Genomic DNA, 17,173 nt, shown 5'->3' on the forward strand with positions numbered 1-17,173 from the left:
AAATCCTTGGGCTGCTGGACCAACAGTATGGCTAATGACAGCTCAGCATCCCTGGAGGTAAGTATAGGAGACTGGGGGGTGGGGAGGGTGTAAAATGTTAGTTCACTTTTACATGTTTTCTGAAAAGGTGAACCATCACTTAAACATTATTCTCTGTATATTCAACTTTTTTTGCAAATTCTAGCATTGTACATGATGTTGGTGATGCTGCAACCCTGGGCTGCCATTAAGGGAGTATAGCCAGGCCTCCTGTATGGGCCTGTGCCCCAGCTGTTTGTCAGGTACATAAAAGGGTAGAACATATTTACTAATACTATACATCTATTTATATTTACAGTTTATTTCAGTACCCAACTCCTGAGGAATGGCATATAGCCATGAAACGCGTCAAGGCTCCACGGGGTGCTCAGTCAAGTCTGGCTCATTACTTATTCACTGGCCCATATACATCTTCAAAATGCATTGAGTACTATGTAACTATTAATGTGTATGTGTACCTATCTTATAGCAGCTCTTTTGCATATGGTGTACCAATGGCTGCTAATTGTATTACATCCATCAATGTTTACTTTCTCTCAGGTGCTGCCAAGCTGACATATATTTATCTATTATGTATATACCATGTGTGCATGTATATATATGAAAATACTTTTTTACTAGTGTTACAAATAAAAAATGTTTACTAAATACTCTACCTCCACAAGTCAATTGCCTCATTTAAAGTCCCACATTCCCTTCTTATGTACTTGAAACCGGGATGGAGGTACGTTTATTTTGCCTCATTTAAAGTCCCAAATGCCCCCCCCCCCCCTCTTGGCTACTAGGGGTTTAGCAGGGGGTTCAGGCAACAAGGGAATTGGATTGTGGACAGGAGGGAATGATTGGTTTGGCAGGGGGACAATTACTGGTAATTATCCTCCTTTGAGGCTCTCCCTGAAGTTGGGTTGCCACCTTTTCTTCAAGCCAAACACGAAAACTTTAGCAGCACACAGAAATTTTATTTTTAAGGGGGGGCACTATGGACTCTGGTGTAAAGGGGAACTCTGATGTAACGGAGTTACTTCTCACCAAATTTCCAACTTAAATCAGAGTTCCCAGGGCAACCCTTATCTTGGTGTTTATTTGCTTGGAGGCAGGAGATAGAAGGGAGGGGGGGACTTCAGTTATAGACATTGGATGGTGAGCTCACTCACTCGAGGATGGAGGCTCAGGGATCCACACCTTCAATGCACCATGTATCTGAGCTGAGTTGCTGAGCTTCAAACTTCCAGCCCACGCATCCCTTTCCTGAGGCACAGAACACTGGGGATTGGAGTGTGGGTGGGCAGACAGAGGGGTAAGGGTGGGAAAGGGTCAGGAGCAGATCAAGCCCTCTCTCCCGTCCGTGTATGGGGTGGGGCCCATGTGCACACCTGTGAAAGATTACTTGGGGAGCCACAATCCATTCTGAATAGCATATGCGGGTTTTAGATGGTGTGAAACCTGGACACACAATTCCAAACTGGTACTGTCCGGATGAATCCCGGACAGGTGGCAACCCTACCCTGAAGGCTCTGGAAGCTGGTGGGAGGGATAGGAGAAAAAGCTGGAGAGAGGAAGAGAGGAGGTCAAAGTGTCTAACTGTACACTCCTTCCTTTGTGACCCCCCCCCCCCCCTTTCCCAGCTACTGTCACACTGACAGGTGCACCGCGAGCAGTTTTGTAACAGGGTGGGTTTAGCTTGATGAGGAACTGAGAAACTAGTTCACAATCAGGTCCAGGTTCATGGCAGTGGGCAGATCCATAGCCATTATTCTGTGAAATAGTAGCTTTCGAATCCACCCACTGCCATGTGCTTTCAGGCAAAATAGGAATGGGGAACTAGTCTTTTAGTTTTTTGTCGGGCTCTGCCTACTCAGTGGCAAATCATTTTTAAACTGCGGGCATTAGCCATATTTATGAGCATCCTTGGATTCTTTGTTTACATGTAGCTTTCGCCTGGAGAATGTCCTGGCCAATAGCTGAATGAGGCTGGGGATAGAGTCCTGTGCAGGAAACTGTCACTTACATGACCCGTTTGTCAGGGCTGGCTTAGCCCTTCCTCCTCTGGGCTGGCCGCTCAGCTGTCGGCTAATTGCCTGCTCTCTTCTCTTTCCAGTTACCAGCTGTTCCCGATGATGCTCGTCTGACCTGCCTATTTAAAGCCTTCCAGCTCACTTTTTACTTTGCCTTCGCGTTGGTCACATCACAAGGAACCATCTCCTGCTGTTTGTTTCAAGACTGGCTTGCTGACATCCCTTCTGGATTCTTATCCTGCTTGCATTTGCTCTCCTTGGATCCCTGACTTCTGGCCTGGCTGATTACCCGATCTGGTTAATGAACTTTGGACTGGCTGACTACCCGATCTGGCTACTGGACTCTGGCTATGCTTGACTACGCTTTTTTCTATTTACCTTTTTATTTTCATTAATAAACAAGTGTGATTTGATTGTACTTCTGTCTCAGTCTGTTTCATGTTTTCTGACACCATTACAGACATGCTCCAATCTGAGTCTTGGTGTACCTCTATATACAGGCTCAGAGCTGTTCTTAATTTCTACCAGTTTCCTATTCTGAGAACTGGCAACATTTTTTTAAGAATCTGTCACTGCCAAAGTAAGTAGGTTCTTAAAGGGGCAGTGGTAAGAACTACCTGAATTAGTTGCACAGGTCAGTAATGCTACCAAAACCGGCGCAAATGCTTGCTGGAGTTAGGCTGAGGTGGTTCGTAAAGGAAACTAGTGTCAGAAATGTGTTGTTAGGCCTCTTTCATGAAAATGGACAGGCGGTCCATTTTCATCTGATCTTCCATAGAGGACAGCGGGACTCAGGACAGGTCCTTCTCTGCACAGTGAGCGTAGAAGGACCAGTCATCGCCTGCTCAGCGGAGATCAATGGATTGATCCCTGCTAAGCAAGCGGAGTCTGTCAAAATGGACGGCGCTATCGGATGGAAACGGGCAAAAACGGACAGGTGGATCCGTTTTCATCCGATTCCATCAGATAGCCTCAGATGTCAACAGACATGTCAAAGCTGAAACCCGTCGTTCCACAGAGATGCATTAAGTGTCCAATCAGGTGTACCTGAAAAACAAACAGGTGGACCTGATCGGACAGCATGTGTGAAAGGGGCCTAACTGTTTTATTGAATTCCCCTGGAAGACTATTAACATAACAAAACTAGGGAAAAGGTTGTTTCTCCGGCTAAAAGTGCAGTCAGGAATGTGTTGTTGAACTTTATTAGTGGTATATCGCAACTATACTTAGCTTTGGCATCATTAAATGGGTTGCCATCTTGCCTGTATTTTACAGCCCTGCCTAGTAAAAATGGGACCTATCATCAATGTTATGAACAGGAAAAATATCATAAAGTTTGTATTTTTGAATTATATTTATTATTATTATTATTATTATTATTATTATTATTATTAATAATATCATACAGGATTTATATAGAGCCAACAGTATTTAGAGCCACATTTTTTTTTCAGTGGAGTACGAAATTATTTAAAATCCTGCCAGGTTTTCTATTTCTTATATTGGTCTGTGTTCCACTGTAGAAATTTCCTTTCACTTCTTTTTCTAGGGACCAAAGAATTAGAAGTAAATTTCTCTAAATTGAGAGCAAATTCCCTCTTAGGCTTGTAGGCAGGTGGCCTACACAGGGCCGGATTAACATTGGGGCTATTGGAGCTGAAGCTCCAGGCCCCTTTCTCAAGATAGGCCCATTTGCCCAAAAAAAATAAATAAAAAAAAGATCGACTTCGAGGATTGTAGCTCGGTGATCAGGAGTCACAGAGACCCCATATTTGGGGGATAGGTAGCTGAAGACCCACCCCAGCACTGGTTAAAATATGGGGCTGCTATCATCTATGGTTCCGGAGATACAGGGCTCCTTGCACAGCCTGTCAGAAGCTACATACAGAGCGGCCAGTATAAATACAAGCTGGAACACTCTGCAGCAGACTGAGAGGATGAACTCACAGTGCTTATAATAATTATTTGTATATTACTTATGATAATTAACCCCTTGCCACCCAGGCCCATTCTGAGACTTCTCTCCTACATGTAAAAATCATAATTTTTTTTTATGCTAGAAAATTACTCAGAACCCTCAAGCATTATATATTGTTTTAGCAGACACCCTATGGAATAAAATGGTGGTCTTTGCAACTTTTTATTTTGAAAAGAAACTGTTTCATTCATTAAAAAAAAAACACTAAAGTTAGGACGATTTTTTGTTGTGTACTAAGCAATGCTTTAAATTTTTTTACAGGTTACATGTTTAGAGTTACAGAGGAGGTCTAGTGCTAGAATTATTGCTCTCGCTCTAACGATCGTGGTGTATGTAACCTGTGTGTATCTGGCTCTGATACTAACCAGTGCCTACCCAGGGACTGACTAGTATCTCTCCCCAGCCTGTCTCCACACACCCTCTCACCTGCTGACCTGTGAATGGGGCGATCACTCCCACAGTGTTATTGTGTTCTACCAGTGAATACAATGATTAGTGTTGCTAACTATAGCTGGCAGCACTGATTATTTTGAGGAAAACCTGACAGGCTGGTTGTACTCAAGTCGGTTAATAGGTTGACTTGTGTAAAACCAGCTAGCCCATGCATAGATCGACTATGGCTGGTCTCTGCTTAATTGGTGTAATTTCAGTCCATGTCTGGCCCGCTTAACCACTACGCAGTCCCTAATCATCCTTCCACAAACCTTTACATTTTTCCTTCCCAGATTACTTCATCCTCCCCTCCTATATATAGTGCCCACTGTCATACTCTCCACACTTCTCTCCTATACATAGTGCCCACTGTCATACTCTCCACTCTTCTCTCCTATACATAGTGCCCACTGTCATACTCTCCACACTTCTCTCCTATACATAGTGCCCACTGTCATACTCTCCACTCTTCTCTCCTATACATAGTGCCCACTGTCATACTCTCCACACTTCTCTCCTATACATAGTGCCCACTGTCATACTCTCCACTCTTCTCTCCTATACATAGTGCCTACTGTCATACTCTCCACTCTTCTCTCCTATACATAGTGCCCACTGTCATACTCTCCACTCTTCTCTCCTATACATAGTGCCCACTGTCATACTCTCCACACTTCTCTCCTATACATAGTGCCCACTGTCATACTCTCCACACTTCTCTCCTATACATAGTGCCCACTGTCATACTCTCCACTCTTGTCTCCTATACATAGTGCCTACTGTCATACTCTCCACACTTCTCTCCTGTACATACTGCTCACTGTCATACCCTACACACTCCTCACCTGTACATAGTGCCCGCTGCCATACACTTCTCTCCTGTACATAGTGTCCACTGTTGTACCCTCCACACTCCTCTCCTATACATAGTGCCCGCTGCCATACACTTCTCTCCTGTACATAGTGCCCACTGTTGTACCCTCCACACTCCTCTCCTATACATAGTGCCCACCGCCATACCCTCCACACTCCTCTCCTATACATAGTGCCCACTGCCATACCCTCCATACTCCTCTCCTGTACATACTACTCACTGTCATACCCTCCACACTCTTCTCCTATACATAGTGCCCACTGTCATACCTCCACCACTTCTCTCCTATACATAGTGCCCACTGTTATACCCTCCACACTCCTCTCCTGTACATACTACTCACTGTCATACCCTCCATACTCCTCTCCTATACATAATGCCCACTGTCATACCTCCGACACTTCTCTCCTATACATAGTGCCCACTGTCATACCCTCCACATTCCTCTCCTATACCTAGTGCCCACTGTCATACCCTCTACACTCCTCTCCTGTACATACTACTAACTCTCATACCCTCCATACTCCTCTCCTATACATAGTGCCCACCGTCATACCCTCCCTCCACACTCCTCTCCTGTAATTACTGCTTACTGTCCTACTCTCCACACTTCTGTCCCGTACATAGTGCCCACTGTCATATCCTCCACACTCTTATACATAGTGCCCAATGTCATACCCTCTACACTCATCTGCTGTGCATACTGCCCACTGTCTTACCCTTCACACTCCTCTCCTGTACATAGTGCCTTCTGCCATACCCTCTGCACTCCTCTCATGTACATAGTGCCCACTGTTAGACCCTCCACATTCCTCTCCCTCACCTGCACATACTTCCCACTTTTATACCATCCATACTCCTCCCCTATGCCTCTTACCCACAAAAACTGTTCTTTAAAATTATACTGAATATCCTCAATGTTACCAGCTCTAGAATGGGCACTTTTGTCAGTTCAACTAAAGGAAATCTCACAGTCCTCATATTTGTTCTGCCCCATTATTAGTACTTATTTCATTTTGTAATTACTATTGTGATGTATAGAGGAACACGGGGGATGTCAGCTACTCTAAATATAGCACTTGTAAAAAAAGCGTCCCTGAAAATATTTTTGAAATGTTGACAACCATGTACTCAGGCACTGCCCAAGGGCCACAGGGTCAGTAGAGGCCCCATGAGAGGCTCCGGTGATAGTAAAGCGGTAGTAAACTTTTCTAACAGTACTACTTTTTAGAGGCCCTGGGGTAGGTTATGCCATAATGTACAAGTATGCCCAGCATATTAGCACATTAGGGTAAAATTAAATTGTCAGACTGAGCCCTCCAGTGCTGTGCTGTGATCAGTCCGGTGGGGCCCGGGCACTTCCATCTTCACCCGGTCTTCCTTCTGGGTTCTCTGCCTTCCGTCATTTGCCTTGGCCAGGCTGCGTTGATGTCATTCCCACACATGCTCTTGCGCATCCTCTCTTTCTCTCACCCCCCCCTCTTTCTCTCTCATTCTCCCTCCCTTACCCCTCACACCTCTTTCATCCCCTTTCTCTCTCTCTCTCTCTCTCTCTCATCCTCCCTCTCTCTCTTTAATTTAATTTGTTATAACAAAAAATAGTTAGCATTTTTATTTATTTATTGTTTATAAAAGGCCCCACCAAAATCCTCAGCACCAGGCCCACGATGTTCTTAATCTGGCCCTGGGCCTACAGTATATTTAGTTAACACCTGGCTGCCCAGTTCAAGAGGGAGAGGGGTAGTGTTTTGCCGCCTTTATCGATGTCTTCACTGGCCTTCTCTGGGGTCCAGCCTCCCACCCCTGTTCTTTAAAAGGGAACAAGTTTAGATCCGGGATGGGGGGGGGGGGGTTGATTTCCTGGAATACCCCAGGAACATGGACTTCTCAGTTTTGAGCATTTCCAAGTGAGGACTTTTCCCCAAGAGGGTTCACCTGAGCAGGTAATCCAGGGCACCCACTGTTAGGTTTACTTAGGAGAAAGACAGTATTGCATGTTATACATTTTGTGCCAAGTTTCCAGTAAAAGTATGATTAAACTGCTGAGAGCCTGGTCTGAAGTTATTCTATGGGTGCATTTGAGATCTTGACATATTATTAAAGAGCATGGGTCCATAACAGCAATATGGGTGTAGCACTACCCCATAGGAGTTGCTGATGTCAGGGTTCCCCACTGCTGTACAGCCAGTCACACAGCATTTCCTTCTTGCATCCAGACACAGAAATCAGCCCTTTGGCTTGTTTTTGTTGTTTTCTTAGGGGATGATAACTTAGATGGGGTAAGGGATTATAGGATGCCCAACTTTAAAATGTTCAACAATCAAAACCAGGAACAACTTCCTCCCCATTTACAGATTCCTCTTCTTCCTTCAACCTGCACAAACTTGGTTCCCTTGCACAACTTCTGCTGAATTACTCCAGAAGGAACTGTCTATATTTAGTTTAGCAACAGCCCATTACAGGCTAGGAACTAGGGATGAGCTTCGTGTTCGAGTCGAACGTATGTTCGACTCGAACATTGGCTGTTCGGCCGTTCGGCGAATTCCGAACGTTTGGGCCGTTCGCGTCAAAATTCGAGTGACGCGCGCGCGGACCACAATGCACTGCGGTGGCGCAGTGCATTGCTGCCCCATGATTGGCCAAGCATGCACTGTGACCCCGCATGCTTGGCCAATCGCAGCGCCGGCAGCGAGGAGAGCCATGATTGGCCACAGGCATCCTGCCTGTGGCCAATCATAGCTCAGGCTGTGTAGTGCATGCCCCACACTATATAAGGCCGTCTTTGAGGCGGCCTCGTGTAGTGTGTTACTTAGCATCTGAAGCAGTGGGTGTTCTGTGTACCTTCAACACAGTACACACCAATCGTTTTTGGCTGATTTCCTATCTTGCTGCTGTGTAGTGGTTGTTGTCTGTGCCCTGACTGCAGTATACACCACTATATTCACCTCACCTATATAGCTAGTGATCTAGCTTTAACCACTTAACAACTGCCCATTGCCGATTAACGGCTTCAGGGCGGTTGTTTAACTCTGAGAGGCCGTTAATTAATGGCCTCCCAGAATTCTGCTCTCGCGTGCCCCGAGGTGCGCGCACTCGAGACCATCCGTGACCGCCGGGTCCACAGGACCCGGCGCATCACGGATCACGGTAAACGGCCGCTCATAGCGGCCGTTTACCACGTGATTGCTCCGTCAAATGACGGAGTGATCACTTGGAAACAAACCGGCGTCATGTTATGACGCTGGTTCCTCCCTCCCCTCTCTGTACCGATCGGTACAGCGGAGGGGAAAGAGATCGGTGTCAGCAGCGATGTGGGCTGCATCTGCAGTGCCCACATCGCTGCTCACCGAATTTAACCCCTTAATTCCCTGCCAATACTCTGCAATACCAGTGCATACTCTGCAGTACCCTGCCATTACTCTGCAGTACCCCGCCATTACTCTGCAGTACCCCGCCATTACTCTGCAGTGCAGTACCCCGCCATTACTCTGCAGTACCCTGCCATTACTCTGCAGTGCAGTACCCCCCATTACTCTGCAGTACCCTGCCATTACTCTGCAGTACCCCCCATTACTCTGCAGTAACCCCCATTACTCTGCAGTAACCCCCATTACTCTGCAGTACCCCCCAATACTCTGCAGTACCCGCCATTACTCTGCAGTACCCGCCATTACTCTGCAGTACCCCCAATACTCTGCAGTACCCTGCCATTACTCTGTAGTACCCCCCAATACTCTGCAGTACCCTGCTATTACTCTGTAGTACCTCGCCAATACCCCGCCAATACTCTGTAATACCCTGCCATAAATTGCCATACCCAGCCATACTCAGAGATACCCAGCCATACTCGGTGATACCCTGAAATACCCAGCCATAGACGCCCCCCACCCCTCACCGCCCTCCGGTGCTTCTACCAACTCGCCAGTACGATCAAAGCCAGAATCTTTTTTTTATTTTTTATTTCAGGCTTCCCAGCCTAGAGGTGAGATGTGGGGTCATATTGACCCCCCAGATTTCACTGTAAAGAGGACCTGTCACCCCATATTCCTATTACAAGGGATGTTTACATTTCTTGTAATAGGAATAAAAGTGATCAAAAATATATTTTTGGGGAAAAAAATGTCAAACTAAAATAAATAAAGTAAAATGAACAATAAAAAAATTAAATAAAAATTAAAGCGCCCATGTCCCCATGTGCTCGCATGTGCCACACATGTGAGGTATCGCCGAGAATGTTAGAGCGAGAGCAATAATTCTAGTCCTAGACCTCCTCTGCAACTCAAAACATGTAACCAGTAAAAAAAAATTTAAAGCGTCGCCTATGGGGATTTTTTAAATAGCGACGTTTGGCGCCATTCCACGGGCATGTGCAATTTTGAAGAGCGACATGTTTGATATCTATTTACTCAGCATAACTTCATCTTTCACTTTATGCAAACATTGGGCTAACTTTACTGTTTTTTTTGTTTGTTTTTTAAGCACAAAACTGTTTTTTCCCCCCAAAAAACGCGTTTGAAAAATTGCTGTGCAAATACCGTGTGAGATAAAAATTTGCAACGACCACCATTGTATTCTCCAGGGTCTTTGCTAAAAAAAAATATATATATATATAATGTTTTGGGGTTCTCTGTAATTTTCTAGCAAATAAATGATGATTTTTACATGTAGGAGAGAAATGTCAGAATTGGCCTGGGTGCTCCAGAACGCCTGATGGCGCTCCCTGCATGTTGGGCCTCTGTATGTGGCCACGCTGTGTAAAAGTCTCACACATGTGGTATCGCCGTACTCGGGAGTAATAGCAGAATGTGTTTTGGGGTGTAATTTGTGGTATGCATATGCTGTGTGTGTGAAATAACCTGATAATATGACAATTTTGTGGAAAAAAAAAAAAAGGAAATAGGCCGTCAGTACTTCAGGTTTGATCAATTTTCAGATATTGGCACCATAGCTTGTGGACTCTATAACTTTCACAAAGACCAAATAATATCCACCAATTTGTACTTATTTTTACCAAAGATATGTAGTAGTATGAATTTTGGCCAAAATTTATGAAGAAAAAATGACTAATCTGCTAAATTTTATAACAGAAACGAAGAAAAATTCATTTTTTCGCCGAATTTTCGGTCTTTTTTCTTTTATAGCACAAAAAATAAAAAACCCAGCAGTGATTAAATACCACCAAAAGAAAGCTCTATTTGTGTGAAAAAAGGACAAACATTTCCTATAGGTCCAGTGTTGCATGACTGAGTAATTGTCATTCAAAATGTGAGGGCACCGAAAGCTGAAAATTGGTCTGGTTATTAAGGGTGTTTAAGTGCCCAGTGGTCAAGTGGTTAATAATAGAGCTTGCAGTCAGTAGTGTTAGGAGATAGTGCGTGCTATCTGCGTGCTCTGTACCCAGTACATACCGCTATAATATAGGGCAGGCCCCTACTTTCAAACATCCAACTTACAAACATCTCCTACTTGCAAACGCAAGGAGACAGCAGCAAGTGAGATGAAAAAAGATGGACGACAAAACAAATTATACAGGGGTGATAACCCTTCCCTATGTTTTCCAAAAAGCTTAAAAATCGTTTTTTTGACTGGAGCTACACTTTAAAAATGTACCGGTTGAAAATGACAAACAGATTCAACTTAACACAACAAACCTACACAGTCCCTGTCTTGTTTGCACCGCCTGTATACTGCTGTTCTGAGTATATAGGGCCTGGGGGCCACACGCATTTCCTTTTTTTAATATGGGTACGGGGTTCCCCTTAATATGCGTACAAGACCCAAATAGGCTGGTAATGGGCAGGGGGGGCTACCCATGCCATGTTTCTCAATGATTTTCAACCATATTGCAGGAACCAGATATAACATTAAAACCGCAAGCAGTTTTAAATGGTGTTATTTCCGTTTAATGTCATTTTGTGCAGGGACTGTTCTAAACACGGGAAACACGTGGCACTTCACAGGCATACTACAGACACCCCCCAGGCACCATATTTAAAGGAATATTTCACTTTTTTTTTTTCACTTTAATCGTCATTAAAATCAGTGCTCCCGCCAAAACGGCAGTTTTTAAAACTTTTTTTTGCAGTGACCCATGTCCCCTGAGGCAGGAGGCAGGTCTCCAAACCCTTTTTAGGACACTGTCTTGCATATTAGCTGTTAAAATTAGCACTTTCCATTTCGAACGTTCGAGTCCCATAGACTTCAATGGGGTTCTAACGTTCGTACCGAACGCAGGGGTCATTCACAAGTTCTGGTGCGAACCGAACCGGGGGGTGTTCGGCTCATCCCTACTAGGAACTTACCCATTGGTAAAGTAGCATATGTAGCGTAAACAGCATTGCTTACAACCTTCTGCTTGCCCATAGACACTGATCCCAGTTCTGCTGCCTACAGAAAATGTTAGCCCACCTGGTTGCCATCAGCCTACCTGGGTGCTTTCTCTTCCCAGTCCTCCTGACTGACATACACATGGAGACTCCCCAGGGCAAGGTTGGATGAAGACCTGGCACATTGCTGTCTTTAAGAGAGCACTGCTACAGCTGGCAGTCTCTCCCCTTGTCTGTCCCTGCACCGTGCTGATCTAATCACTCTGCTTCTCTTTGCTCCTGCTGCCTCTCTCCGGAAAGCTTTCCTCCAACTGCCTCCTGTGGTAGGATTCTGCCAGGCCAGCCACTCAAGCTCTGGCTGACTCTTCTCAACACTGCTTCTCCATCTTCCACCCAACTCCCTGACTGGCATGGCTCATTCCTATTTAGGGGCTTCTTATTCCCCTGCTAGGCCCACTTCTGGGGATTGGCTAAGGGCCCCTAATTATTCAAGGCAACCCCTCTTAGCCTCCGCCCACTATCTTCTAGAATGTTCTCAACATTCTAGAAACAGGGGAAGGCACCAGAGAGCTGCCGGGATGAGTCATCCAGTCCTAATCTCTAATAACCCTGACCCAGATGCCACGCCGCGGGTTTATCCCTGTATCACATACATTTTCCTGTACTGCCACTAGTCGCACACTAGAAGTTGCTACATTGGGCACGTGTAACATTACTATGAGAGGTTCATTCAGAGGTTCATTCAGCAAGACATGAAGAAAGAGGTAGTTGCCATGAGTAATTGCAAGATAGAACAGCAACCAGTCATTTGCATGGTCCTCCGGTATCGAGGGGGTTGGTGCTTTGTATTCCTCCTTAGCGGTCCGTCTCCGCCAGACTAGCGTTACAGGGAGCTATGGCCTAGTCACTAGGTATGGGAAGAGAAGAGTTAGGTGAGAGCAGGGATGAGATACAGGCTATGTGATTAAAGGGACCCCATTCTGTTACTGGGATTGAGGTACACTAACTGGGGTAGTGGGGGACTCGGCCTGTCCTTCCGAATGCAACACACACATCAGTCCAAGTGTGTGTGAACTGCCAGTTATACTTTACTCCAGTTAGTTCCTGTTGAATTTTGCATGCCTGTTTTTTTGGTGTGCAAATTGCCTATTTGCATTACTCATGTGCCTAAATTTGTATGCTGAGATAGATGGCTTGCAATAGAGGAGGGGAATGTGTAGGCAGCTGGACAACTGTATATTTAGTTAGCACCCATCTGCCCAGGTCAGGGAGAAAGGGTTTGTTTTTTGTCACCTTTCCCGGGGTGTTTGCTGGCTTTTTCATGGTTCCAGTGGTTTCAGAGGGGTCCCGTGTTTTATAAAAAGGAAGAGGTCCAAATCTTAGGGGGGATACATGCAACTAGGGATACGTGCTGAGACTAGCTAAAACCTGTGGTCCGTTCTGGAACACCGATTCAGTGGAAAAACCCAAGGAGATGGATTTGGACATGGACTTCTCGGTTTGAGTATTTCCAAGTATAGGCTTTTCCCATGCTGACTGGTGGAGTGGGCAGAGGCCTGGCCTGTCCCTCCAAATGTGATATAACCATCAGTACAAGTATGTAGGACATGGGACAAAGCAGCTTTTGGAGGAACTCTGTACTTCGGGTACTGCACATATGGGGCCATCTTGATGTTTGACTCTTCACATGACCATGGCTGGTTACCCCACATGCAAGGGTTAGTTAAACACCTGGCATACCCTAAAGAACCCCTGGGGGTACACAACTTGGAATAGTCAGCATGAGTACACTGCACCCTTCATCAAACCCCCCCACCCCCCTTACAGGCTTTGCTTACACTTTCAGAATGGTGTGGCAAGGATTGTAATAACAGGTGGCTGAACTATGTTTTTACTGCCCCCAACCACCTCCTAAAGCTGCAAAGGCAGGTATACAGGGGTATGCACATGCCATGGCCATGATGCTTTGCAATGCACCTGGTAAAAATGATGCTCCCGTTGTGTTGGGTGGGCAGTACTGCAGAACATGACACGGTTGTGGCTCGGTGGGGGCAAGGATTGTAATAACAGGTGGCGGAACTCTGTTTTTACTGCCCCCAACCACCCCCTCAAGATGCAAAGGCAGGTATACAGGGGTATGCACATGCCATGGCCATGATGCTTTTGCGTTGCAGCTGGTAAAAATGATCTTCCCATTGTGTTGGGTGGGCAGTACTGCAGAACATGACCCGGTTGTAGCACGGTGGTGCAGGCTTTTAGAAGGTGCCTTCTCACGCCTGTCAAATGTTCTCTAAAAAGCAATCCATCTCAGGAGTGCTCTTCAGAGGGCTACCACATGTGTAAACAAGCCCTTAGAACAGGGGTTTCCAAACTTTTTAAACAGAGGGCCAGTTTATTGTCCTCCAGACTTTAGGGGGGCCGGAGTGGCCAGTCAAAGCAGTAAATGCCCCAGTGTCATTGGGAGTAAAAGAAATGACATAGTGTCTGTAGTCAGTATAAAGGGGAATAGTGTCCTATCATTGGCGTTATTGAGAGGAATAGTGCCTAATTGTTTATATAAGTGGGGGGAATTATGTCCCATTGCTTGGTATTAGTGGGAGAAATAGTGTCCCATCATTGGCGTCAGTGGAAGGAAAAATGCCTGATTGTTGGTGTCAGTGAGAGGAATGGTTCTCCACTGTTGGTGTCAGTGGAAGGGATGGTGCCCACTTTTTGGTGTCAATGGGATGAATAGTGTCCCAAGAGCCAAAGGTGAGCAAAGGGCTGCATTCGGCCCATGGGCCACAGTTTGGAGGCCACTGCCTTAGACAATTGTCCATGGAACAGGAGTCTCCTCATTGGAAGATTTACCCTCAAACCCTATTCTGCTAACAACCACAAACTTTCCGAACTCGTGAAGATCATCACCAAGCAAAAATAGAAGGGGCAAATCTCTCCAGCAGGGACACAGACAGCAATACAAAGTTACAGAGATTCCAACCCTTGCACAAACCAAAACTAAAGAAAACGTTTTGTCTTTGGATGCACTTTAAGGTAACTGAGAAAGTAAAGACTATTTAGCATATATAGTACAGTATTTCACAACTGGTAGAGGATGAAAAACATGAACTTACTGGAGGACAAAGCAATAAATACACCTAAATCTGAACTCTGGGCACAAAGACTTTAAAGGCTAAGTTGTTTCCCAAAAATCAGTCTATAGAGTCAAGAGGCCCCAGTAGGTCTTGAAAACTATGCAGCTTTGTAAAAAAAAAAGTATTTTTATGGTCATACTATTTGGGGCCCCCTCCCCCGGAAGCCTGAAAAACTCTAACTTACCAATGCCCATCATTGGCTTTTGTCCTGTAATGCTGGGAGTGAGCATCCAATGGTTTTCATGCTCCTGCAACAAGGCAACATATGGAGATTGCTAACTGGGAGTTTTTTAGCCTGGCTTCTGGGGGGCTAATGGCACACAGGTATGGCAATAAAAATGTTTTTTTCTTTTTAAGTTCTGTAGAAACACATTCAAAACGAAACACCAGATGCATTAAAAACTGAGCACAAAAAAGTGAACCACAAAAATGGACTTCTGATGGGGGCTGTGGTGCTTGTGGTCCACACTATTCTTTAAAGCGGTAGTAAACCGAAAAAAAATAAAAAAATACCTTCTCCCTGCAAATTAACCACATTTTTAAACATTATTATTAATGTTTCATATTAATTATTAGCACATTATGAAAGACTTGTCTGAAAATGAAGCCCTCCAGCGGTGCACTGTCACTGTTGACAGGGCTTCCATCTTCACCCGGTCTTCTTTCGCAGGCAGCTGCGTTTAACTGTCACACCATCCAATGGCTGGTGTCATAACTGATCACATGTGCAACATTATGGCAGTTGAAGATTAAACAGAAGCCGAGACGGCAGTGTCCTTGCTGAAAACAATAGGAGGGTTTACTTCCACTTTAAACATTAGTTGGCCCTAAAACACACACTGAATTCGACTTTGAAATTGTGCTAGTTCACTTGAAATCGCACAATTTTAGTGCGACTTCAGGTGCAACTTGGCTGACATCTGTGCGACTTCATGCATGTATCTGGAAAGTTCATAACACAAAAAGAATGCTGCAGCAACAAAGAAAAGGCAAGGTATTGTCTCATCTTGTATTACACACTGCCTATACACATGATTTATGAGCCCTGACCATTTGAATGTAATGAAATTGTGAAGGTGAAACATCTCTTGCCTCCTTTCCCTCTTTCAGCACATTAATACATTTACATGTAGTAGAAAACTAAAGTTCCAAGAGCACCAATCAATTTCTAAAAGCAATCAATTTACCTTTGGATACTAGAAGAATCCCCATTGGCCCATGGATATTTCTCTGCATATTTCCAGGCCCCCAGGTTAGTTCTTGTGATTATTCAGTTCTCCTCCGGTGTCGGCACTGTTGAAGATTATGGGACGGGCTAGATGAGAGCTGGTTTTGGTGAATACAGAAAACTTGGCATTTGTTGGAGATGTGTGACGCAGCTTATGTGACATGTCCTGTTGTCAGGAAGAGATAAGAGATGCTGGTCAGGGCTGGAAAAAAACTCATCAGCAAACTAGTGTTCAGGAATGATAAGCAGCCTGTAAGAGAAATTACTACAGAGCCATAAAACAGAGCCAAAAATAACAGTTTGAAATGGAAATGTGCTTTTATTCTGTTGAATGATGCTCACTGGGATCACACACTTGTGCCGCGTACACACGGCCGGACTTTCTGGCAGAAAAGGTCAGACTGAATAATTTAATCGGATATTCCAATCGTGTGTGGGCCACATGCCCTCAACATGGGGGGGGGGGGGGGGTGAGTTCTTTGGGGAAGGGGGGAGCTCTGCGGACCCCCACCCAAAAGCACCTTATCCCCATGTTGATGAGGACAAGGACCTCTTCCTGACAACCCTGGCCATTGGTTGTCGGGGGCTGCGGGCTTATAGGAATCCGGGAGCCCCCTTTAATAAGAGGGCCCCCAAGTCCCGCCCCCCTACCCTATATGAATAAGTATGGGCAGGGCCAGATTAAGAACATCATGGGCCTGGTGCTGAGGATTTTGGTGGGGCCTTTTATAAATAATAAATAAAAATGCAAACTATTTTTTGTTATAACAAATTAAATTAAAGAGAGAGAGGGAGGATGAGAGAGAGAGAGAAAGTGAGAGAGAGAAAGGGGATGAAAGAGGTGTGAGGGGTAAGGGAGGGAGGATCAGAGAGAAAGGGGGGGGTGAGAGAAAGAGGATGCACATGAGCATGTGTGGGAATGACATCAATGCAGCCTGGCCAAGGCAAGTGACCGAAGGCACAGAACCCAGAAGGAAGACCGGGTGAAGATGGAAGTGCCCGGGTCCCGCCGGATTGATCACAGCACAGCACTGGAGGGCTCAGTCTGACAATTTAAGTGTGCCCTAATGTGCTAATATGCTGTGCATACGTGTACATTATGGCATAACCTACCCCAGGGCCTCTAAAAAGTAGTAATGTTAGAAAA

At 45.2% G+C, this 17,173-nt stretch overlaps 1 protein-coding gene across 3 annotated transcripts in view; it reads right to left on the bottom strand.

The window, feature by feature from the left end:
• LOC143927792 (platelet glycoprotein IX-like) overlaps positions 1 to 16,172 on the bottom strand; it is a 36,649-nt gene extending 20,477 nt beyond the window's left edge. The window contains exon 1 of one of the 3 annotated variants that reach the window (XM_077452153.1): positions 15,986 to 16,172. In XM_077452153.1, coding sequence (XP_077308279.1) covers positions 15,986 to 16,034 — 49 coding nt within the window. In that variant the 5' untranslated portion in view covers positions 16,035 to 16,172. The remainder of the gene's footprint in view (positions 1 to 15,985) is intronic. The other 2 variants (XM_077452155.1, XM_077452154.1) reach the window with 2 other exon arrangements.
• Between the last annotated feature and the right edge of the window lie 1,001 nt (positions 16,173 to 17,173).

This window comes from Lithobates pipiens, unplaced genomic scaffold, assembly GCF_037356315.1.
Source record: "Lithobates pipiens isolate NorthernLeopardFrog02 unplaced genomic scaffold, aLitPip1_a1.2 Scaffold_23, whole genome shotgun sequence".
Lineage (NCBI taxonomy): Eukaryota > Metazoa > Chordata > Amphibia > Anura > Ranidae > Lithobates > Lithobates pipiens.